The sequence below is a fragment of the Dendropsophus ebraccatus genome, chromosome 14 (genome assembly GCF_027789765.1).
Source record: "Dendropsophus ebraccatus isolate aDenEbr1 chromosome 14, aDenEbr1.pat, whole genome shotgun sequence".
Classification (NCBI taxonomy): Eukaryota; Metazoa; Chordata; class Amphibia; order Anura; family Hylidae; genus Dendropsophus; species Dendropsophus ebraccatus.
The window spans coordinates 42894298-42919921 of record NC_091467.1 but is presented as its reverse complement, the minus strand read 5'-3'; the positions used below and the strand labels follow the sequence as shown (position 1 = coordinate 42919921).

Sequence of the window (25624 nt, the reverse complement as noted above, 5' to 3'; positions counted from 1 at the left end):
AGTCTGTGAAGAATGAAAGGTGGAATCTGATTGGTTGCTAGGGGCAACTGAGCCAGTTTCACTTTACACCATGTTTGATAAATCTCCCCATGGCTTATTTCCTTCCACTGGTGGAACCAAGGGGAGTACTAATATAGTTTAGGATGGCGCTCTGTAGAAGGGTGGCCCTCTGTGCTTCCTCCTCTCGCATCCTTAGAATTTCAGCATCCTTCAGTCTTAGCTTCTCCAAAAGGGAAGAGATTTCACCTTCTTTATCCAGCAACATCTCCCGGTGGGTATTGGCCTGTACTACAATGGCAAAAAAAATAGTCTTATAATACAGTCTACAGTGAAGGGGTGAATTACTGCAATCCTTCCTATTAAATAATGCTCACATGATAAAGCTTCATTGATATGCACAAACCCCCTAGAAATAACAGTGGAACATATCATAGTGGAATGAGCTAAAGGAGTTAACCCACAGTTTTTTTCAAAATGTCTTTGACTTTAGGGCCCAGCTGGGGACGCTAGTAAAACAAAGTGTGGGCTGGTTTCAGTCCTGGCAGTGGTGTAGTGAGCCATATATGTATAACTGATGCCCACTGATCAGTTATACAACACATCTAAGGCTGGGTTCACACTGCGTTTTTGCAATCCGTTTTTCTCATCCGTTTTTTGAAGAAAAAAAAAAAACGGATGAAAATTGGAGTGCAAAAACAGATGCATTTGTGTGCATCCGTTTTTCCATTGACTGCCATTATAAAAAAAAAAAAAAAAAATCCGTTTTTTTGACGGACACAAAAAACGTTGCTGACACAATTTTTTTTGTCAGTTAAAAAAAACGGATCTGTTAAACGTATGCTAAAAACGCAATGTGAACGCAGCCTTATCCTGGTCATTGCACACTTTTAGAAATAAAAAGGCCACCACTGTATTTTCGGTACCTATTATGCAGAGACTTATACACCTTCTCCTAGGCCGTACCTTTCTGCTGTCTCTCCAATGCAGAAACCTTCTCCTTTAACCCTTCCTGTGCAGTCAACTCAGCTTCAAGGTGTCCTATCTGTTCTTGCAGCTCAACTCGCACCTTTGTTACTTCAGAAAGCTTTTCCTGTTCCTTCTTCAATAATTCCTAAAGGAATACCAATAGAATTACCAATATTTTTTTTGTTGGCAATTAGCGCTATAAGCGGTTTTTATTTTTGCACCGACATAAGCATACGAGGGCTGTTTTTTTTTCTTTTGCAAGCTAAGATAAATTTTTAACTCCCACCCTACATATGACATACACATACATCATAATAGCAGTAAGGCCATGTTCACACAACGTATATTTTTGTAAAAGTATGGCCATTGTTGCCAACTGAAACAACGGCCGGAATTATTACGAAAATATATGTTAGGTTGCAGTCTATGGAGTCCTGGCCGGAGAGTATACACATAGTATACGCTCCGGCCGAGATCTCTAGCGGCGCCGCAAAAAAACCTGACAGTGCACACAATGAAGTGTGTGGCTCCGCCCGCAAGCTCCATTGTGTGCGGTGGGGAGTTCTGATTCGGGAGCATGCTAATGTGCCCGCATGAGAATTTAGCGCCACTAAAGATCATCCAGACGGTACTGCAGTACCGTCCGGGATGATCTTACGTGACACCGACCGTTCCCTGACGCGGCCGGGTCACGGAACGGCCGGTGTCATACAATGTGCGAACATAGCCTAAGGCTGTATATAGGTAGTGGACTCAGGTGCTGAATTCACTCCATATACAGTGATACCAATTTAGTATTACAAGCGGTCACGTAGAAGCAGCAGCTATGATTGGAAAAAAAACCCTCTATATGTGAATTGACATCTAGATTCCTATACTATTTACCACAGTATCTAGAAAGTAAAGATGCCAGATGGTAGCTCCTTCTATTGTCTTTTTGGCCTCTGCAACATAACCAGCAGGGGGGCCAAGTAAATACACATAAACCTGCTATCTTAATACTCCTAGCACTGAGTATTACTAGGTATTACAAAATATTAAACTGTAAAACAAAGAACAAAACTTTTCTGAAAAAAACCCCCAAAAAACCCCAAAACTATGCTGATGGAAAGATAAATGGATTTTTGTACTCCTCAAATCTCAATGGTTTTATTGGGGATGAGTACAGCACCAAACATGAAGGCCCTTGCAACTAGGATGCTGACAGTAGGATACGAAGTGTTGCCTTGGCATGCTATACCCCTCTTACACTAGGTAACCAGCTTGTGGAAAAGGCAATAAGAAAGCAGATAGGAAATTGGAACCTACAATGGCCTTACCCCAGAAAGAAGATCCAGGTCACAAGCAGGGTTATCCTTTTGGTAAGCTCACACTAATACAGACACTAGACTAACCTTAGTGGGAGTAGGAGAGGTATGGGCTGCCTATGCGGAGCAACCAAGTGACAATAACAAGAATAAAAAGTTAAGGCTCTTAGAAGGCGGCGAGAAAACAAAAGCATTGCACAGAAATGATAGTTTTCTTTGTGACTTTCTGACCCTTTATATTTAATTTTAACACCTTACAGGATAAATAAGAAGGTAAATACCTATGTACCGCAGTGTGTTATGCCAGTAAAACTCAAATACATCCTATTAAGCACATCATTTACTGTAATGGTCTACTGCAGGCTTCGGCCCCTCTAGCCATTCCCATACAATCTAGAAATTCTGTGCAGATGCCCTACACTCAATGAGCAGCACAGTAGATGCGCTTTTGCTAAGTGTCAGCACTAAACTATAAGATCTGCCACCTGCTGACTGTTGTTATGGATATCTTTCCAATCATGCTTACCTGTTGCAAGCCATCAATTCGCCTTTTTAGGCCTTCTATTTCCAGGGACAGTTGGTTGTTTTGAGCTTGTAGTTCTCCTGCTAGTTGATTCTGCTGCAAAATCTGAATCTGAGCCTGATCCCGGGACTGGGTCAAGGTTCGTATCTTGTCCTGCAGAATGGCGGCATGCTGATCCTGATCAGGAGAAAGTAAGAAAAACAGTCACACGTCACTACATCCCTGATAAGCACATCTATATCTATATAATATATATAAATTTTTTTTTTTTTTTTTTTTTTAGGTAATTCAGTTGAGATTCTTTTCTAATCCCATATAGAAGATTCTACCAGTCAAATCAGGCAGATGTCACAACTGTGTGATAGGGCCAATGATCTCACTTGTTGGCCGATTGCGCAATCTAGTGATTATTCTTGCAGCCCTGGCCACACGATCATCGAGCCGTGTAATAGTCTCTGTACACAGTGCAGCTAAGGCCATGTGATATAGTAACCATTCCATTCGGTTAATCTTGCACATTTTCTCTCTACACAGGGGTGCACCCATTCACAGGTATCTGTGCACAGCAAGCTGATAGCAATCATTGGAACACATCCCCCATAAATAGAGATCTCTAATATGTAAAATAACTAGGTAAATGAACATTATTTATTGTATAATGAAACGTTCTGCATGGTTTGGTCATATTTACCTTTCAGACTGGTGACAGTCATTTTTCATCTCTCACTGCTGTTATTGTAGGGATGTAGCTCCATTATGGGAACAGTGGGTGTTTCTTTTATAAGGCAGTGAGGTGGCTTTGTTAAGGGGGGTAAAGTAATGCTCTTATGGAGGAAGTGAGGTGGGCTCTGGTATAGAGGGGCAGTGAGGTGGGCTCTGGTATAGAGAGGCAGTGAGGTGGGCTCTGGTATAGAGAGGCAGTGAGATGGGCTCTGGTATAGAGGGGCAGTGAGGTGGGCTCTGGTATAGAGGGGCAGTGAGGTGGGCTCTGGTATAGAGGGGCAGTGAGGTGGGCTCTGGTATAGAGAGGCAGTGAGATGGGCTCTGGTATAGAGGGGCAGTGAGGTGGGCTCTGGTATAGAGGGGCAGTGAGGTGGGCTCTGGTATAGAGGGGCAGTGAGGTGGGCTCTGGTATAGAGGGGCAGTGAGGTGGGCTCTGGTATAGAGGGGCAGTGAGGTGGGCTCTGGTATAGAGGGGCAGTGAGGTAGGCTCTGGTATAGAGGGGCAGTGAGGTAGGCTCTGGTATAGAGGGGCAGTGAGGTGGGCTCTGGTATAGAGGGGCAGTGAGGTGGGCTCTGGTATACAGAGGAAGTGAGGTGGGCTCTGGTATGGAGAGGCAGTGAGGTGGTCTCTGGTATGGAGAGGCAGTGAGGTGGTCTCTGGTATACAGAGGCAGTGAGGTGGGCTCTGGTATGGAGAGGCAGTGTGGTTGGCTCTGGTATACAGAGGCAGTGAGGTGGGCTCTGGTATGGAGAGGCAGTGAGGTGGGCTCTGGTATGGAGAGGCAGTGAGGTGGTCTCTGGTATGGAGAGGCAGTGAGGTGGTCTCTGGTATACAGAGGCAGTGAGGTGGGCTCTGGTATAGAGAGGCAGTGAGATGGGCTCTGGTATAGAGGGGCAGTGAGGTGGGCTCTGGTATGGAGAGGCAGTGAGGTGGTCTCTGGTATGGAGAGGAAGTGAGGTGGCTGCGGTATGTGATGATGGGAAGTAATATTACTTGATGATACCAGAAGTATGCACTTATGTGACAGGTATGCTGCTCTCAGCTTCATTGCTGCATTTGATATCATGTCTAACTGCAGACAAAAATCATAAAGCCAAAGATGTCGCTGATCTTGTGGTTACGGATAAACCTCACCTTCTCCTGTTGGGCTGTGCTCCTGGCTTTCTGAATCTCTTCTTCCACCTGGGCACGTTCATGGGCCAAAGTTACCTTCATCCTGCTCAGTTCCTATAGAGAAAGATGAATAACAGCATGGATGAAGGTGATGAGCAGATGACCTGGCAAAGATTTACACTAACATGGTATAATGGTAAGGGGCTTTTTTCTGTTAGACCCCAGCAAAACATAAAAAGACCCAAACCTGTCACATCAACAATATGTATCATATCCATACATAAAAGTCATGATTTTTTAAATGGGTTTTCCTACAAACACTGTTTAAAGCAGACTGACATCACAGGCAACACATGTCTGGACTTTAAAGGCCTGTTTAGTCCTTATATGAATGGTCAACCTCCTTCTATGAAACATAAAAAAAGCAGCTATCTGTAGTTATCCTGAATATCCTTCTACCGCCATATCACACAGACACAGGTCCAGGAAATTGAGATATTTGGGGGGGTTCTCGCATTGTCAATCTGGTTAATCTGTCCTGAGACTAGAAGAATGATGTTGGTTGTAATGATTATAGCAGAGGGATCCCTTTAAGTCATAGGAGGGACAGCTTAAGTTATAATGGAGTAGCCTGAAGATACACTTATTTATGGAACAATGCCACTAAATGAGGGAACATTTGCCCTTTCTCGTGTTGGGATACTGAGAGTGTATTTACTTCATGTCTATCATAGTAAATGTGAAAATTACAGATTTAGAATCAACCTCATTAAAGGGGTATTCCAGCGATAAAAAAATTCCATATCCACAGGTATGCTGCTTAGCGATCTCCAAGAGTTCCAAGGAGAACAAATAGAGTGGCTGGGAGTGTGTGCCGAATTCTATTTGGCAAAGACAGTCTGTTCCCTATTTACTAAAAAACCCTTTAAGGACTAGCATTTAAGGCCTTAAGAGCAGATTTAGGTAAGTTCACGCCTGCATACTCAATTTCAGTTTATCTGTTCCAGCACAGGAGTGAAAAAGAAAAAAGATCCTTTATGGTGCCTAATGGACACGATTTACTTATAATCAATATCTATCTCTTTATCTAATAAAATATTACAGTGCTATACAGTGCTCTTCAGTGGAGCCTTTCTTAAAGGGGTTGGCCACTTTATAGTAAAATAGGTAAGTACAAAGTATTAGTAAGTATACCCACTGTATATACGGACAGCAGCTCCCTGTGTACCTCATAGAGCTAATATCAGACTCCCCTCCTCCAGGCTGGGCTGCCCTGCTCTGTTTTGTTTCAGTCCATAAAATGGCTGACATGGAGGAGCATGTGACCAGGCCCTGTCCACTGTGTTCTCCATAGACATATACAGGCTCAGTGGTGGACACTGGGGGGCGGAGCCTGGTCACATGCTCCTCCATGTCAGCAATCTTATGGACCAAAACACCACAGAGCATGGCAGCCCAGCCTGGAGCAGGGGAGTCTCATACTAGCTGGGGGTAGGTGCAGCTCACTTAAATAAATCCCAATGCTGAGGTTAACAGAAAATGCCAATACCCAAGCATAAACAAATAAATATAGAATAAAAGAAAATGTATCTGTCCTCTAAGCCAGTGATTTTCAACCAGTGTGCCGCGGCACACTAGTGTGCTGCGACACATGGTCGGGTGTGCCGCGGGGAAAGTTCCCCAAACTATGGTGCCCCTGTGTTTTGTTCCCCAGCAATGCGCAGCGATCAGTGGCGGATTATAATAAGGGCGGTTGCATGGTGCGCTGCGGCGGGCCGCGATGCACGCATCCAATCAACGTGTGCGCTACGGTCCGCCGCAGCGCACCACGCTCCCGGTCTCCGCTGATTGGAGGAGCACGTCCAGGCCCTACGGGTGGCCAGTAGGTGAGGCGGACAGCAGCGGCGACCATCTCGGAGGAGGTGAGGAGGAAGGGGGGGGAGAGAAACAGCGGAGAGAAGCAGGGGGGAGAGAAGTTTGGTGGAGAGAAGCAGGGGGGAGAGAAGTATGGTAGAGAAGCACAGGAGAGAAGCATGGGGGGGAGAAGCACAGGAGAGAAGCAGGGGGGAGAAGCATGGTGGAGAGAAGCATGGTGGAGAGAAGCATGAGGGAGAGAAGCAGGGGGGAGAAGTATGGTGGAGAGAAGCACAGGAGAGAAGCAGGGGGGAGAAGTATGGTGGAGAGAAGCACAGGAGAGAAACATGGGGGAGAGAAGCACAAGAGAGAAGCAGGGGGGAGAAGTATGGTGGAGAGAAGCATGGGGGAGAGAAGCACAGGAGAGAAGCAGGGGGGAGAAGTATGGTGGAGAGAAGCACAGGAGAGAAGCAGGGGGTTGAAGTATGGGGGAGAGAAGCACAGGAGAGAAGCAGGGGGGAGAAGTATGGTGGAGAGAAGCACAGGAGAGAAGCATGGGGGAGAGAAGCAGGGGGGAGAGAAGCAAAGGAGAGAAGCAGGGGGGAGAAGTATGGTGAGGAGAAGCACAGAAGAGAAGCAGGGGGGGGGGAAGTATGGTGGAGAGAAGCACAGGAGAGAAGCAGGGGGGAGAAGTATGGTGGAGAGAAGCACAGGAGAGAAGCATGGGGGAGAGAAGCACAGGAGAGAAGCAGGGGGGAGAAGTATGGTGGAGAGAAGCACAGGAGAGAAGCATGGGGGAGAGAAGCACAGGAGAGAAGCATGGGGGAGAGAAGCACAGGAGAGAAGCATGGGGGAGAGAAGCACAGGAGAGAAGCATGGGGGAGAGATGCACAGGAGAGAAGCATGGGGGAGAGAAGCACAGGAGAGAAGCATGGTGGAGAGAAGCACGGTGGAGAGAAGCACAGGAGAGAAGCACAGGGGGGAGAAGAAAACAGGCCCAGGTTTCACACTGAGTGAGTATAAATACATTTAGAATCTATATTATTAACTATATGTATAATATGTACTGTTTTAGTGTCATTTTGTGCCATTTTGGTTGGTGGTGTGCCCCAGGATTTTTTTTAAGTATAAAAAGTGTGCCGCGGCTCAAAAAAGGTTGAAAATCACTGCTCTAAGCATTAAGTGCCCTTGTGGCCACTGATGAAGGGGTGCAGAGACCCCGAAAAGCGTCTGGAAGTCACTCTAACATTTGTCTACGCCCCACAAAAACAAATCTGCACTTCTGTATCCACTTTTGCAACTGTACAAGTCTGGAAGAAGTTGGCCCGGCTATCACTCTGTTTATATACCAGCAGCGGGGCCCCGCTTTGGTACAGAGTTAAAACAAGGCTGGTGCGTTATCACACTTACCGTGGCCAGACCGGGACGCCGGTGACCCCGGAGGACACGCTGATCCTGCATGGGTGAGAGGTGCACCTGCACCAAACGACTTGCATGTGTCTAAGTTCTCCCTTTATGACAACTAGCAATTGTAAAGCCAGAGAGACTGAGTATACACATTGTACTATAGACAGATCGCCAGGAGGGCAGTACTATTTGTCTGGTTGAAGATACATACATATACCCTATATAAGGAGGAACATGGCATATATTATTTTAAGCAAACTGAATTTTGCTGCATCAGCAGTGCTGCACAAGCACAGTGGGTAAGGAGTATAACCCTCATCTGTCCACTATCACTGACAGGTATTGCTGCAAGCTATTGAGAGGATGATGGGAGTAACTCTCCAGATCTGAATTCAAAGACCAGATTACCCATCAAATGAAGCTTATATGAACTCTGTATGTTTGAAGTATCATGTTTTAAGGACTTTGACATTGTTATTTTACCGCTTTGTATTTTATTTCTTAAATATTTGTTTTGATTTTATTGCACCACAAGGGCCCTCAAGCTGATGTATTTTATGTGTAATCAATGTTTATTAGTTTCAATAGAAGACCAAAAACAAAACACAAAACAGTACATACAGGGGGTCCAAAATACACATGTAGGACCAGAAACAGAACAAAAAGGAAAACACAAAACACATCACAATCAAAAAATCCACTGCGAACTGCGAATGAAATGGAGAGGGCCCTTAAAGGAGCCCCTGGTGAGAGAACATATCATTATGCCTGGAGATGGGCGCAACCTGCTGAGGCAACAGGGAGTCTAGGAGTCTGGGACCCCAATGTGTTCCCACCGACTAACACAATGGTGTGGAACAAATGCCCCCCAGGACCATTACTGGTTTGATGATCATAAGTCTCACCGGGTCCAAGGAGCCACTATCATTGCAAAAAAAAAAAAAAAAACGTGCAGCGGGACAATCAGAACTATAACAGTCTAGGAACGAAAACCCTCAGTTGGAGGGTAGAAAAAAGGGGAAAAGAAAGAGAAAAGCAAAGAAGGCAGAAAAACAAACAGACAGGGGAGAGGGCACAACAAGAGGGAAACGGAGGGGAAGGGGGAGAGGAGGGGAAAAACTACCCCGACCAAGGGGGCCATCCCCCTATAGGGGTAAGAAAGGACATCGTGGGTCCAAGAAACTCATCGGGTCACCCCCCCGTCAAACAACGTTTGGAAGGCAGGGGTATCTTTAAAGAGCAACCAAGGCATCCAGACCGTCTTATACCTCTTAGTGGACCCCATAGCCTCAGCTGATAGCTCCTCCATGCGGTGTAGGTGCGACATTTCAGCCTGCCACTCCGCCATGGTGGGGATCTGCGTAGAGCGCCAGTGACGGGGAATAACCGTCCTAGCTGCAGACAGACAGAAACGTAAAATACTCTTCTTCTGTCGGCCTATAGCGCCAGGGAGAATAGATAAAAGCGCCACCTGGGGAGTCCTGGGTGCCGTTCGCCCTGAGATTAACCGATAGGTATCAAAAACACCCGACCAAAACGGAGTCAGCTTGTCGCACCCCCACCACATGTGGAGCATGGTGCCCCTTTCACTGTTACACCGCCAGCAGACATCAGATACCGACGGGAACATAGAGTGCACCTTCGTCGGGACCCGATACCACCTGGACAATACCTTATAGTTTCGTTCCTGTGCAGAGCAGGCCGTGGACAATTTATGGGTAAAAATGTGTGCTTTCTGTCTATCCTCTGGTGGGATCGTAGCAGCTAGGTCTCTCTCCCAAGCAGACCAGAACCCGGGGGGGTCGTCCACCCCATCCTGCTGAAGAAGGCGATATATCACAGAGATACAGTGCTCAGGAGGAGAGTCCAAAAGAAATAGGGATTCAAAGGAGGTAGGGGTTGACTTCAGAGAGCTGCGGCCCCCACGAGGGCTAAGGTAGGAGCTAAGCTGTGAATATTCAAGCCAGGAGAGCATGGTGGAGCCAGCGCGCATCTGCAAATCCTCAAGGGAGGGAAGGGGTTTATCGCCCAACACAGTCTGAAAGCAGGGATTATCCTGAGCCTGCCAAAGCAAAAACGTGTCTTTCCCGCAAGCTGGAGGGAAGTCAGGGTTATGAAAGATTGGGGTGAGTGGGCCATAAGGTCTGGAGAGTACGTTACCTCGCACTAGGCGACGCCATAGTTGCACAGCAACTCTGGGTAAGGGGAAGTCCATGGAGAAAGAAGGAGCAACAGTTAAGGGGAGCCAGGGAACATTAGATATAGGGCATTGTGTCTCCATTTGTTCAAGCCTAACCCAGTGTTTAGTGCCAGCACCATACCGCCAGTCTAATAGGCGCATGAGAATGGATGCCCGATGATACAGGCGCAAATCAGGTAAGCCCGTGCCCCCATCCGACTTATGCCGGGAAAGTGTGGAGTATTTAATCCTAGGGCGAGAACTGTTCCAAATGAACTTCAGGAATGCTGTACGCAGCCTGCGGAAAAAGATGGGGGGGGGCATGATAGGGGTAGTTTGAAAGAGATATAAGAACCGGGGGAGGATGTCCATTTTAATAACATTAATGCGGCCGAACCAGGACAGAGGTTTCTTATTATATGCCTGAAGGTCCTTCAGTGTGCGATCCAAGAGGGGTTGGTAATTAAGGGAATATAGACGGGTGAGGTCGGCAGAGACATTTATCCCAAGATATGTGAGGTGATCTCGTTGCCATCTAAAGGGGAAATTATGGGCAATGGAGGCGGCATCATTAGTGGGAAGAGAGATGTTAAGCACTTCAGATTTCGTATAGTTCACCTTAAAGTTAGATACCCGGCCAAAGCGCTGAAATTCAGATATAATAGAAGGAAAAGAAATGTGAGGTTGTGTAACGTACAGGAGAAGGTCATCCGCGTAAAGAGCGGCCTTATATTCCGTCCCCTGCAGTGACAGGCCATGAATATTGGGGTTGTCTCGTATGGCTGTCGCCAGATGCTCCATTACCAGGACATACAGAAGGGGAGATAGGGGGCACCCCTGCCGCGTGCCATTGGAAATGGGAATGGGGTCTGACAGCGCTCCGTTGACTCGCACCCTCGCCGTGGGACCAGTGTATAGCGATAATATTCTACTGAGGAAGCGAGGACCAACACCAACCTGCCGCAAAGCAGCCTGGAGAAACCCCCAGTCGACACGATCAAAGGCCTTCTCCGCATCAACCGATAGAAGGCAAAACGGTAGTGCGCGAGCCTGGGCCCCAGATATGAGAGCCAGAGTTTTGTTGGTGTTGTCCCTCGCCTCCCGCCCCTGTACAAACCCAACCTGGTCCAAATGTGTGATCCCAGGCAGAAGCGGCGTCAGACGGGTGGCAAGTATTTTGGAGAACAATTTAATATCCACATTAATAAGGGAAATGGGCCTATAGTTGGCAACCTGAGTATGATCCTTGCCCGGTTTAGGTAAGACACTAATGTGTGCCTCCAAAGACTGAGGCACCCAGCAAGAGCCATCCGAGACAGAGTTAAGCTGATGTATTTTATATGTTTTTGATTAAAACACCCTATTAGCACTTAATGCTTAGAGGACAGATACATTTTCTTTGAGTCTCATACTAGCTCTATGAGGTACACAGGGAGCTGCTGTCAGTATATACAGTGAGTAGACCTACTAATACTGTACACTGAGCAATTTTACTATAAAGTGGCCAACCCCTTTAAGCTCGATAACGGCTCCACTGAGGAGTGGAAATGTTGCATGTGAATTTGGCATTTATGGAATAAAAAGAAAAAAGGTTTGTTTTCACCTTATCTCGGAGTGCTGCAAGAGTTCCTGATACATACTTTATCTATCTATCTATCTATCTATCGTGTATTATAAAAGATGCTAAAAGTGAATTCACCTCCTCAAGTGCCAGTTTTGTAGCTTCAAGACGTTGCATCCGTTCCTGCGCCACTCTCTCCGTGCCCTCCATTTGACGTGTCATGTGCTCTACCTATGGTTACATAACAGGATTAAGGCCAGTCATAAGTAGTATCACCCAACAGTGTTAATGGTCAGTCTTTCTTCTTACTTCTTTCTGACGCAGCACACTGGCTTCATCCTGAGACTGCCGGAATCTTCTCTTCTCTGCTTCCAGGCGTTCTGTGAACAAGATCCCATTAGGACAAATACTAGCAATAAATATCTGCATCTCATCCAGTGCGAGCCGGACGGATGGTCCGATTCTTACCTTCTGCCTGCACAGCCCGCAGCTTCAGCTCCGCACTGGTGTTTGTAAGTTCTTGCTTCACATCAAACAGCTGCTCCTGCTGCATCTTACACTTTCTCTCTAGCTCATCCACCTATAGGGTATAAAGCAGAGAGAAGAAATAAAATGATAAAATACCACTACCAAACACACTGCTACAAGCATATAGTGCCTCCATACATTACAGCTCTTAATTTATTGCAAATTGACCTATTGGAAGCATGTCTGTGCTGGGTTCAAATCCCATCAAGGACTACGTCTACAAGGAGATCTATTTCTGCATGTCCTTCCCATGTTTGTGTGGGGTAACTTCCACACTTTAAAACATACTTATACTGTACATGAATTTAGATTGTGAGCCCTAATGGGGACAGGGACCGATATGAGTGATGACAAGCTATGTACATTGCTACAGAATAAGTGGACTCCTATATAAATAAAGGAATTATTGCCACCACACTGTATTCTTATGTCATGCACCCACAAGTCACTGTACAGCTATGTATTTAGTAGTATCAATGGGATGTGGATTTTTTTTCTGCAATTTCCTAACATATTACATTATATTGTATGGAGGCCTAATCTTCCATGAGACAGCAGTGACAAGCATAGCTTTAATACAAATATAACATCTAAAGTCTTGGTTATAGAACTTGGTCAAGTGAACATAACAGATACGACCAATGACTTGGAGAACAAGGTAAGGCAGCAGCTCATTGTTTTGTATAGGAAGAAAAATTTCCTCAGACAGAATAAGCTATTATGTAAGACATGTTACTGTGTATTACCTAGAACCCCCAGCCTAGTACATTACAGATGGAGACATTGTGATACCTTACTACGGTAGACCAGTACTTTCTCATTAGTGGCTGCCAGTTCTTGTCTGAGTTTTGCTTCCCGCATTGCAGATTCCTGAATTGAAAAGACAACGCACTTAAGTGAAATGTCATGAAAGGCAATCTACCGTTTATTGCTATTACATTTAATTTACTTTATGACCCTTCTCTGTCTTACTAAGCACAAAGCCTTTCATTCTGCCTGTCCTACAGCTCCCCTGAAGAGCACCCCTCCCCTCACACCTCTTCTGACCTCCTTCTCCTTTCTCAGTTCCTTGGCATGTAGTTCTCTCATGCTGGAGCTATCTCGCTTCGTCTGAGTCAGGATCACCCCAAGGTCTTGCGCTTTCTGCTGTGATAAAGCCAGAGCGGTATCAGTCATGTGTAACCTGTAGAGATGACAAGTTTGACAAAATTAAATATACAACGTCTGACCACATATAGATGTGGATTACCAAAAAAAGGGTCAAATAATATGAAGGAGGTAGGGATTATAAATCAACTGAATTTATAAGCCCACAAAGGGCCAAAAGCCCCCCTAAAAATCCTTTTACCTACTTTCTACAGCTAAAAGATAACTTTCATAAGGTTCTAATTAAAACCGAAAAAGTAAGGCACCTGTAATAAAAATGTGCCCACCAGATGGTGCTATTAAACAAGTAATAAAATTTTTTAGCACTGTATACATGCAAGTAAAGTCAATCCAGACGCTAACTGGTGTCTGGTGTTGTCAGATAATATACTTTAGATGCACCAATATAGTACACTGGCGGGGGGAGGATAGATGCATAGGTTTAAACATTTAGCGACTAGTTTAGTTCTTGTAGGAACGTCATCAGGCTTCAAACCAGTGCCGCTGTACCTATCCTCCCCCCTCTAGACTGTTATACTGGTGTATCTAAAGTATATTTAGCTGACAACACTAGACACCGTTACAGTAAACGCCTGGATTAATTGTATCAGCACTTATACAATGCTAACAGGTTCTATTACTTGGGTCATAGCACCATCTGGTGGGCACATGTTTTGTTTACAGGTGCCTTACTTCTGTTTTACTTAGAGCCTAATAAAAGTTATATTTTATCTTTAGGAACTAGGTAAATAGATTTTTGGGGGCTTTTGGCACCTTTATAGGCCATTCAGGCCCCAGTGGAAATTCTGAAAAGAAAGGATATACAGCGTATCACTCTCTCACCACCCTTTCAAGGAAGGATTCCCTTCGAGTCAATGTCTCACTCCAACTAAAGACGGCCATACACACAAGATGAAAGTAGGTTGATGGCTGAATAACCACTGAACTAACAATCCTCTGACAAACAATTTTTCTATAGACACAGCCATATGCATTGTAGTACATATTGACCATTAAACTTGTTTAAACTGCCCATAACATTTGGTGAAGGGAGAATGTTCTGAAATTATTATTACCCGAAAGATCGTTCATGAACAGCAGCTCTTTCTTGAGCGAACAATCTTTCATCCGTCTATTGTCCAAAAATTTCTAACACAGCAGACACAGTCACTCTATCGTTGGCCAAAGCAATTGTTCATTGTTAAATTTTAGCCAGTGGATGATCACTGTGGTTGAAATCATCTACTATCATCAACTTTAAAGAGAAACTATTAGCAGGTAAGAAGCATGTAATCTGCTGATATATCCCTATAGTGTATTAATCCTCTGCTCCGTTTTCAGGAACTTTGTAGTTTATTAGATATGTAAATGAGGTGGTTTGATGCACTGGGTTTGGGATTATCCCCCCAACACGGCCCGATAACTTTAGTCAACAAACACCAATCTGCCAGATCTGCGCTCATTTAATGAGCCTATTACATGGCTTGATTGTTATCTATGTCCGTGCAGCCCTTGCTGTATACCGTATAAAATAAAGTATTACCTCTCCACGCTCCCTGGTGGCTTCCTGACTTCTCCCCGCAGCTGCTGGTACAACTTCAGAGTCAGTCACTAAAGTGACAGGCTACACAGCCAATCAATGGCTGCAGTGGTCCTGTCCTGGCCAGAGATTGGCTGAGCAGCCTGTCACTTTAGAGACGGGGACTGAAATTGTACCAAAAGCTGCACCAAAAGCCAGGAAGACACCGGGGAGCGTGAAGAGGTAACATATACAGTTTATTATTTTCATACACAGATTCATCAGCCATCTGCCACACATTGCTATTACACGTAAAGACGCACAGTCGGCAGCTGATAAATTTAGGTCTGGACCAAAAGACGTGGTCAGCCGGTGATGGTTGTTTTTGGCTGATCATTGTCTTTATTAAAGGGGTAGTGCGGCGGTAAAAAATTATTCACAGAATAACACACATTACAAAGTTATACAACTTTGTAGTGTATGTTATGTCTGTGAATGGCCCCCTTCCCCGTGTCCCACCACCCCCACCAGTGTACCCGGAAGTTTAGTGCATTATACATACCTGATCCGTGCCGACACGCGTCCGCCATCTTGTGCCAAACGTCATCTTCTGCCGGCCGGAACACGGCCGCGTCATCAGCCGCTGAGCCGCGATTGGCCGAGCACAGTTATGCTCAGCCAATCGCGGATCAGATCGGAGGCGTTTGGGCCGGCCGAAGATGACGTTTGGCACAAGATGGCGGACGCGTGTCGGCACGGATCAGGTATGTATAATGCACTACACTTCCGGGTACACGGGTGGGGGTGGTGGGACACGGGGAAGGGGGCCATTCACAGACATAACATACATTACAAAGTTGTATAACTTTGTAATGTGTGTTATTCTGTGAGTAATTTTTTACCGCCGCACTACACCTTTAAATGGAACGATAATCTGACGAATCTGCTTAATTCGGTGGATTATTGCTCCATGTAATAAAGATAATGACTACGATCATTGGCTGATCACGTTGCTGGGTCCAGACCTAAAATCATTCAGTAGATTATCGCTCTGTGTAATAGGGCCCTCAGTGCACCATCCTCCCCTTCTGATGACTATTCATGCAGCGCTCTGCAGTTATAAGTGCCGGAGTGACGTCCCTGCACAGCACCGCCCCAATATTCATTAGAAGGGGCGGATCAGTGCACGCAGGGAGGTAGTCCCTCCCCTAGTGCACCAAACTGCCCCAATATTCATTAAAAGGGGCGGATCAGTGCACTCAGGGTAGTAGTCCCTCCCCCAGGGCACCAAACCACCTCATTTACATAGCAAATAAACTACAAAGTTCTTAAAAACAGTAATGTATAACTGCAGCTCAGCTCCTATTCACTGATCTTCAGTTACACATGACAACATCTACACAAGGAGACAAACTCCTTTCCCTGTGTAAAGAGGTGCCAAATAGCGGATCCTCACAGGTGCCAGGTGTCAGCATCCTGCCAATCAGTTACTGATGAGGCATCCCCAAGTATGGCCACTTTTACTCACACATCACAGTGCATCACTATAGGCACCAGTGCCTGTATGTTAAACACAGCAGCAGCACAAGTTTCTTTTCTGTCTAGGTTTACTGTATATCTCTTAGAACATACGTGACAAATACTAAAGAGTTACAGATCCGTCAACAGCAGCTTGTTGGCTACAATAAATCAGGAAGAGGAGAAATAAATCTTAGATGGAGCTTCACTTTAATCTGATGACTTGCCCTAGAATAAAAATGACTCACAGATGTCCTTACTTGGTAGTCAGTGAATTTACAGTCGATTTCCTGTCCTCCAAAGCATCTTGAAGTTTGCTGACTTGCAAAGTTGTACTCCTGGTTGTAATGGATGAGGAAGAACAAAATAAGAAACAGCAAAGAAAAATGATTTTGTATGTAAAGCTATCCTGTAGACAGACCAACCTGGTGGAGCGGCTGATCTCCTCCCTCTGTTTATCAATGGTTCCCATCAGGTCCAGGAACTATAGGAGAAATCACATAGTTATCAAGAACTCTGATGGAAAACAGGAGAAAGCCTTTGCCAATCACATACCTGCTTGTTCTTCTCTTGCTTTAAATTCTGGACTTCCTTGATAATGATCTGCCTCTGATTCAGGTTGTCTATCTTCACTGTTTGTCTCTCCAGGTTATTATCTATGGCCTGTTCTGTAACACATAGATAACAGTACAATTCCTCTTTAACTTCTGGAACTTTCTAGTCTGGTGGCTGAAAATTCAGCCCTAAACATACAAATATGTAAGATGTAATGGCCTTGTAAATTTTCTGTACATGTATGACAAACCAATGACACAGTTACATGCTATTTCATATAAAATATGCATGAAAAATCGTGTGAATTTACCGGAAATGTGTCTGACATAAAAAAGCACATTTCTACATATGTACACATCTGAGTTTACCCCTTTAAGGTCCTTTTACACAGGCCGGTTAAGCTGGAACACTCACTGCCATTAATGGCCAAATGTAAAAGCACCAGCGATCAGCCGATGAATGACCTAGTGGTTAGTCGGTCACACATCTTCCCATGGATACAGGAATGTGCGGCTGACTATGATGAGGTTGACAGGCTGCACACATGACTGCAGACAGGCACAGATCTTGCTGATCAGTACTTATTTACAGCACATTCTAAGGCAGTGTAAAAGGGCCCTTCCCTAATTCTGAGACTATCAATACTTATAAGATGTCTCTGAGTGTTTCACAGCTTAAGTCTGAACTCTATGTCCACTTCTCATCTAGTTGAGTTGGGGCAAGTCTGAATAGACTATAGAGGAAAGGGAGTGAGGACAGGTGGGTACATGGTAGTCATCCATGAATCTCCCTTTCTAATAATAAGTTTTTATTTTTATGGGATTGTTGCTACCGGGTCTCATTCTGTCACCAGCTGTTGAATGTGTTCAGCTTTAAAGCATGAAAACCCACAAGAGAGACATCTGATGCCTTCCACCAATTCCCATGTTTCTGTATGGATAGGTATTAGGAGATGATATCTGATACCATTACCTAGCGGCACCATTTCCTATGTGGAACAATTATTGAAGCAGTTCACAAAAATTATTATTGCCCCCCTGGCAGCCGCTGGCACGTATACTCACCACAGCTGATCGGTGTCCTGCCCGCGCTCACTTAAGCTTCTGCAGTGACTCCTTTTCTCTGTCTTGTAATTGAACGCAGAAAGTCACGTTTTTCCATGGAGAATACATGAAAGCATGTGAGATCCGGCGTATAATGACAGGACAGAGAAAAGAAGTCACAGCAGAGGCGGATGTGAGCGCGGGCTGGAATTGAACGGCGCAGCGGGCCACCGATCAGCTGTGGTGAGTATACGTGCCAGCCGCTACCGGAAGGGGGGGGGGGGCAATAATATTTTTTTGTGAACGGCTTCCTTAAACAAAAGGAAAAAAAAATATTAAAAAAGGTAATAATCAGAAGGGTCTATTCACATTTGCATTTTTAGTCCAATTATTATTGTTATTTTGACAACAACAGCAGGGATGGAAAACAGACCAAGAGAAAAAACATACAAAGATCAAACGAAAACCTTTTGGCAATGTCCCGTATTGTGCATCAGAGAATCCACCATGAATGTTATAAGCAGATTACAATAAAGAGATCATCTATCAGAAATAAAGCAGTCTAGGTGTCTCCTTGAACAGCAAACCGACAGAAATTACACAACTACACAGAATTACACAATTATCCAAGAACCGAACTATACATTCCCACCTGTTCAACCCACCCCATATATTTAGGTCTGCGACGAGGGAAGGGGTCCTGTCCCTAGTGAGCGATGAAGGTGCCAAACCCGGTGTGTCAAGCCACCCTGCCCAGATCTTTTTGTATTTTTTATAGCTTCTCTTTTTTCATAAGCATATTTCTCAGTGGCTTAAGCTAGTTTACTTTGGCTATAAATGAGGATAGTGTAGGGGGATTTTGATCAAGCTAGGATTGCGTCAGCAGCTTCCTGGCCATGTAGAGCATTTGGGCTACTGCTAGTTTCTCAGGAGCAACTAAGTCTATGTCCTCTACGTAACCTAAGATACAAACTAAAGGGGATTGTTCCAGCTGTATAGAATAGATCTTCTGAACAGTAGAGGCTACATCATGCCAGCATCTGGTCAATTTGGGGCACCTCTAAAACATATGCAGGATCCCTCCCTTGTCCCTCTGACATCTAGGACACAATGCATCAGAGCGGATCCCCACCTTGAACAGAAAAGCAGGAGTCCTATACATACGGTGCACAAAATATCCAGTTTACTTCAAGATATCAAAGAATCATAAGTGCCTCCTGTTTTTTCCAAATACATTAGTGTCGCCATATATACACATAACTGTCTCCGGGTAGGATGTAGATATTGATGTAGGTGGTGACTTGAATGTACTCAAGGTTTTATGACTTTATGACAAGACTATGCCTGACAGATCAAACTGGGACGTGTCATCATATGGTCTCTTAGCAGTGCAGACTTACAGCCTTATCATTTTAGTAAACTGTTAGATAGCCCAATAATCGGGCACTAAGGGCTGCATGGACATTGTTAGTGATGTCCATGCAGCCCTTGCCCAAACACTGAACACCTTACTGGCAGCTATCTCTTCTGACCTGTACATACATTTGCATGTTCACATCAACTGTTCATCTACATGTGTAAACTGCAGCCAGACTCTTCTAAAGAGGGTGATTCATCTTCCCTAAGACAAAAAAACAGGCATGTTGACATCCAACTGCCCGACCATTCTCTTTGCTGACATAAGGGAAGATTTAGCAGGCTTCAATGCTTATTACAAGGTCCACCTGTCCCACCACAATTGGAAGCTTTTCCAACATCATCTGCATGGATAACATTAGGCTTCAGCTGATCATACAGTAGCATAAAAATAGGAAACAGCTGTGACATGTGTTTGCATTTTTACATTTTCTTTTACCAGAAGAAGGTTTTCCAGGGTAGGCAAACAAGATACTAAGCAGAAAGAAGACTTAAAAGAATGAGAATACCAAGTAATGCAATGTTAGTGACACAGTAAAAGACAAACAGACATCTACAAATATATGTGTAATGCTTTGCTCTCAGCAGAATGATTCACAGACAAGTTTCACCAGTGGGATCTCCTGTATCCTCAAGGGATCTTCTGCAGACTATAAACTGTATGTGATATTAGCAGACAATTACACATACTACAGTATCAAGTGACAAGCCACTGAGACTCTTGGGACAAAGAGCAGCCTCATCATGTCATCATGTCACCATGTAAGACTCTTACACACAGAAGGGCTTCACCAAGAAGGTCTATAAGTCAGAGATGGGAGCTGCTCAGTGCAGCAATGTATCACATGGTCCTCCACTGACCCTTTCAGTGCTGCAGGGTAAGGCCATGTTCACACAACTTGTTTTAATTAAACAACGACCATTGCTGCAGGTTTTCAACAACAGCTGTTATTTAAAGGAGACCTGTCACCCCCCGTGCCAGGACAGAGTGTGGCCGACCCCCCGGTGCAGACCCACCGCTTCCGAGAAGTCCCGCTCCCGCCGCCGAGATACTGTATCTCCATCTGAAGCCGTGCGCGCTCCCGGAGATGTGTCAGACTCCCATAGACAATGACGGCTCCAGTCATTCTCTATGGGCAGCGGACTTATCTCTGGGAGCGCGCACAGGGCTTCAGACAGAGATATCTCGGCAGCGGGAGCGGGTACAGGAGCGGGATTTCTTGGAAGCGGTGAGTATATGGGTCTGCACCAGGGGGTCGGCCAGGCTCTGTCCCGGCACGGGGGTGACAGGTTCCCTTAAATGACATAGGCTGATCGCTTTAATTACTATGGAATTCTGGCCGGAGTGTATATACACTGTTACACTTCGGCTGTGATTCTATGCGGCCGCACAAAAAACAATTTTGTGTGGCCGCTATTCATTGAATAGAGGCCGAGTGAAATTGACTGTGCAGACAATGTAAAGTACGGCTCTGGCCGGACTTTACATTGTCTGCAATGGGTAATTGGAACGCGGGCACACCTGAATGTGCCTGCATTCCAATTCCAAAGAAGTGATGTTCATTTGGCTGGTACTTCAAATGAACTACACAGACAGCGCCCATTCTATGACACAGCCGTGTCACAGAGTGGCCGCTGTCTTACAAAGTGTGAACGTGGCTTAAGGCTGGGTTCAGTCAGAATTGTGGTCCTCATATTGCAACCAAAACCAGGAGTGGATTAAAAATACAGAAAGGATCTGTTCACACAATGTTGAAATTGAACGGATGGCCGCCATTTAATGGCAAATATTTGCTGTTATTTTAGAACAACGGCTGTTATATTGAAATAATGGCAGTTATTTACTGTTATATGGCGGCCATCCACTCAATTTCAACATTGTGTGGACAGAGCCTTTCTGTGTTTTTAATCCACTCCTGGTTTTGGTTGCAATATGAGGACCATAATACTGACTGAAATATACATAGTGTGAACCCAGCCTAAATGTGTAAATGAAAGATTATGGAAATGCACCAGGTGCGTGGGAAGAAATTCACGCTCATTCCCATGTAGCTAGTGGCCATTAATAAGAAACCTGCCAGAAAGTAGGAAATATGGAGTCACTGGCACAGGTAAACAGCGGCCCAATCAGGCTAGTGCCAACCATATGATAATCTTTTCTTACCAATAGCCTTTAAGATGTCACTGGGGATGTTGTTTCCTGACAGCTCCATCTTCATTATGGTTTTATTGCTCTGAAGACAATCGTGAAGGGCTCGACCTCCCAGGAGACCAATGTTATTCCATCGCAGGTCTGTGAAAAGTGATACCAAAGTATTTAAAACTACCCATAATGCAAAGAGTATAATGACACTGATAGGGGATACCTGTTAACCTACCTGATACATACAGACATCAGAAAGAAAAATTGCTATTTAATTTCGCATTATATTAAACCTCAAAGGTTATCATATACAGTATCTTATCCAGCCTTGTCCAGGTGACCACTAGTCAGTGACTGGCTAACCTTTTTTAGATCCCTACCTAATTCTCGTAGAGTGAAGTTGTGTTTCAGCGCTGTGGACAGTTCTTCTGCTCCCTTATGGCTGATCTGGTTGTTGCGGAGATCCAGTCTTTGAAGAGTTTGGTTACAGCTGAGTCCATCACACAGAGAAGAGAATCCATCTTCCCACATACCAAGGTTGTTCCACTCTAAAGTAAGACTGCAACAAACAGTATACATTAAAGGGGTGTTCCCATCTGAAAAAGTTACCGGATGGTTTCAAGTATATTTATAACAGGGCATTACTGTGAAGTCGGCAATGTTCAGCAGCACCATAGAGAATGATAGAAGCACTGGCTCCATGAGCAGAGCAGACCATTCATTTTGTCCCTGTTTCCACAATTGGTGGCAGGCAGACCCCCAACAATCAGCTTGTTCCCACCTCTCCTGTCGATAAGGGATCATTTCTTACAGATAGGAGCACTGTTTTAACCCTTCCTGCAGTAGTTACATAGTTAATACGGTTGAAAAAAGACACATGTCCATCAAGTTCAACCAAGGAGGGGATGGATACAGGGAAGGGGTAGGGGTGATAGGTTCTATACATATGCATTTATATTATTTTGGTCTAAGAACTTGTCTAGCCCTGTTTTGAAGCCCTCTACTGTTTTTGCTGTGACCAGTAGATCTGGTCGATACTGGGTTCTGTACCTGTGGTAGACAACCTGTTACCTAATATTAAAGAGACCCTGTCAGGGGGCTTTATACTGCCCTATCTAAGGGAAGCATAAACTAGTGACAGATAAACTGAACAGAATGATATACTGTGCAGCTGATTCAGAGAAATCCTCCTGATCACCAAGAACAATAAGTAGTCCTCTCCATTATGTGCTCAGTAGTCCTGGATATTCATGAACACCAGCACACTCCGCCCACCAGCCGCTGGTTGGCAGTTATCTATCCATGCTGTGTATCGATAGACAGCTGTCAATCAGCAGCTGGAGGGTAGAGGAAGTAGTGCATCACAAAGACCATTCTCCTACATATCAGGAGAACAGTTGAACAGTAATACATTGTTTTGTTTAGTATTTCTGTCATAAGTTTACACTGCCTTCCTTTAATGCAGCATAACCCTAGTGACAGATTCCCTTTAACATACACATACATTTCTAGTTTCATTTCATTAACATCATAAGTATTATATTACATAATTACGGATAGAAATACATTTCTCGTTCAATATAACGTTAGGACACAATTACATTATCGGAATAGAACATCACAGACCTGACCAGAGAGGTGTTGTGTCTCAAGAGCTTCGCCAATGCTTCTGCACCTTCACCACGTAGATTATTGCCCTGGAAGAATACAGACTGTCTTACTCCACATGTTACTTTTCTACTCATTTAGATAGTGTCAACGTATTCTGCCATCACATAGGTCCCTGGGGTTCCACCAAAAACCACAGGAAAGTCTATTAAATTTACACTAACCTTCAAGTCCAGGTACTTTGCGACAACATTATTGCGTAGGCCTTGTAATACATGTTTTAAACCTGTGAACAGATAAAAGGATTATATATTATCTCCATAAAGACACAAGTACATAAGCTTAGAGGCACAATGCGGCACATACCATCTTCACTGAGCATGCAGTCACTGAGGATGACATGGGAGAAAGTGACATCATTCTGTAGAAGGGGGCCCAGGACCTGACAGGACTCTATGGAAAGATTCTGGGCGGATAAATCCAGTTTCTCCTTTCCAGAAGACTCCTTCATCCCCTGCAGTGCCTTTAACACTGCATCCTGGGGTTCTGCCCCCTTCTCGTGGCACAGCCTTGTATATAACCGTTTATGCTCATCCATCACTTAAGGGCCAAAAGAGAAGCTCCACAGGGCTCAGATGCTGCCACCCACAGGAACACCAGGGAGAGGTCAGGGGGATCTGAAAAAGATACAAGGTGGTTAAAGGGGTACTCCTGCAAAACAATTCAAATCAACTGCAGCCAGAAAGTTATATAGATTTGTAACTTACTTTTATTTAAAAATCTCAAGTCTTCCAGTACTTATCAGCCGCTGTATGTGCTGCAGGAATCAGTGTATTCTTTCCAGTCTGAAACAGTGTTCTCTGCTGCCATCTCTATCAATGGCAGGAACTGTACAAAGCAGTAGAGGATTTTTTTTTATTTTTATTTTTTGGTGCACTGAACCTGGAAGCACTGCAATACCAGGTCAATGCCTGGAGAGGACAGAACAAGCTCTTTTTCCATCTCCCTGTTCTAAAAATCCATTTAATATATGGTCCCCAGATAGGGGACGTATCTGGATTTGCTACTGCTCTGGACAGTTCCTGACATGGACAGAGGAGGCAGCAGAAAGCACTGTGTCAGACTGGAATGAATTTGCCACTTCCTGCAGGACATACAGCAGATGATAAGTACTGGAAGATTTAAAGGTTTTCAAATGGAAGTAAATTACAAATCTATATAACTTTCTGGCACCAGTTGATTTGAAAGAAAAATAATATGCCGACCAAAAATGGCTTATTATCTCTTCAGACATTACCCAACGTGCTTTATTAAGATCTGGTCTTCTGGACTTGGGTTTAGGGAGTGGGAGATATATTAATGATAAGAAGGAAGGTTTACCATCCAGACCGTCTTGCCTCGGTCATGACTGACATCACGGTACTGTGCAGCAAGTAATGTATAATACCCTCCCCAACAGGTGCAAGAAGGAGATGACTGTGGCTGGATGACAACGTCTATAAGTCGTACAATGACATACTCATTAATTTCATTATAAATTGAACATAGATGTCCACCACCATTACTGCCTCAAATGCCCGTCAGAGTGGCAGCTTACCTCTGGGGCTGAGCTTCTCTCCAACAATGCAGGACATATGTCTACAAATTACATACAGTACCTGGAGTTGGTGCTGATCCCAACTGCAGTGACAGTAGTCAATGGTGCTCCCATGCATTTTCTTCAATTCAGGTTAAAGTTGTAGTGCTACCGTATGTTACTACCGGCCAAATTCTACCCTTTAAGAGCTGGGTAAGTATTATGCCCAGAATAAAATGTAAAATATTTATATGCCATAAAGTCATTAAGTGGTGCCCGCTCATCAAACAATGGGTATACAATGAACCGGTATAAGGCAGGGATACCACTGTGACAAAGGGGATCCCAGGTGCTGCCAGTGGAGGCTCGCCCTGTCCTCACTGTAACAACCCTATTATACAGGTTTAAGTTGAAATGTCTTTCGACATCTAAATTCTGGTACGTCGGAGCAGCATGGTGCTGGGATAGAGTATGCATGACAGTGGCTGCCATACTATCACCAGTAAGCATGCAACCTGCAACTTTGAATGATCACATGACTGCATTGGTCCCCATTCACTTTCAGTAGAACATGCATCTTTAGGTATAACATGACTGTGGCCACCAGTAGTCACAGAGTCCTGACCATGTACTGTAAGCACTAAGGGCACACACACAACGCCACCATAGGGTACTAATAATACACCCTATAGAGTATACAATGACAGGAATATCACACTGAGCAGCCACTTACCTCTACCAGCTACTTGTTTCTCCATGTACACACAACATGTATCCAGGAAGACACTGGGAGCAATCTGTCATACCCAGAGGAATGCTTCAAAAAATCACGACCTAATTATAGGCGCCATTTTAGTGAGGACGCATTATAAAACTTAGTAGCTTTTCGTCGTCAGAAACATGGCGGCCCTGATTGAAGTTGCTGAGACAAACAGCGG

General features: G+C 44.7%; 1 protein-coding gene and 1 pseudogene across 1 annotated transcript; both read right to left on the bottom strand.

Annotated features, from left to right (window-relative positions):
• Nucleotides 1-57: 57 nt before the first annotated feature.
• On the bottom strand, nt 58-25530 carry LRRC45 (leucine rich repeat containing 45). The gene is made up of 18 exons (XM_069951794.1): nt 25420-25530; nt 23477-23787; nt 23335-23396; nt 23129-23199; nt 21883-22061; nt 21524-21652; nt 16901-17013; nt 16771-16829; nt 16606-16683; nt 13210-13345; nt 12955-13032; nt 12103-12214; nt 11944-12014; nt 11773-11865; nt 4655-4747; nt 2800-2973; nt 964-1111; nt 58-288 (listed from the first exon to the last, which is right to left on the bottom strand). Exons 2-18 carry the CDS (start codon nt 23706-23708, stop codon nt 95-97), a joined length of 2022 nt encoding a protein of 673 aa, XP_069807895.1. The 5' UTR covers nt 23709-23787; nt 25420-25530; the 3' UTR covers nt 58-94.
• Nucleotides 24037-24211, bottom strand: LOC138773644 (U2 spliceosomal RNA; annotated as a pseudogene).
• Nucleotides 25531-25624: the final 94 nt, after the last annotated feature.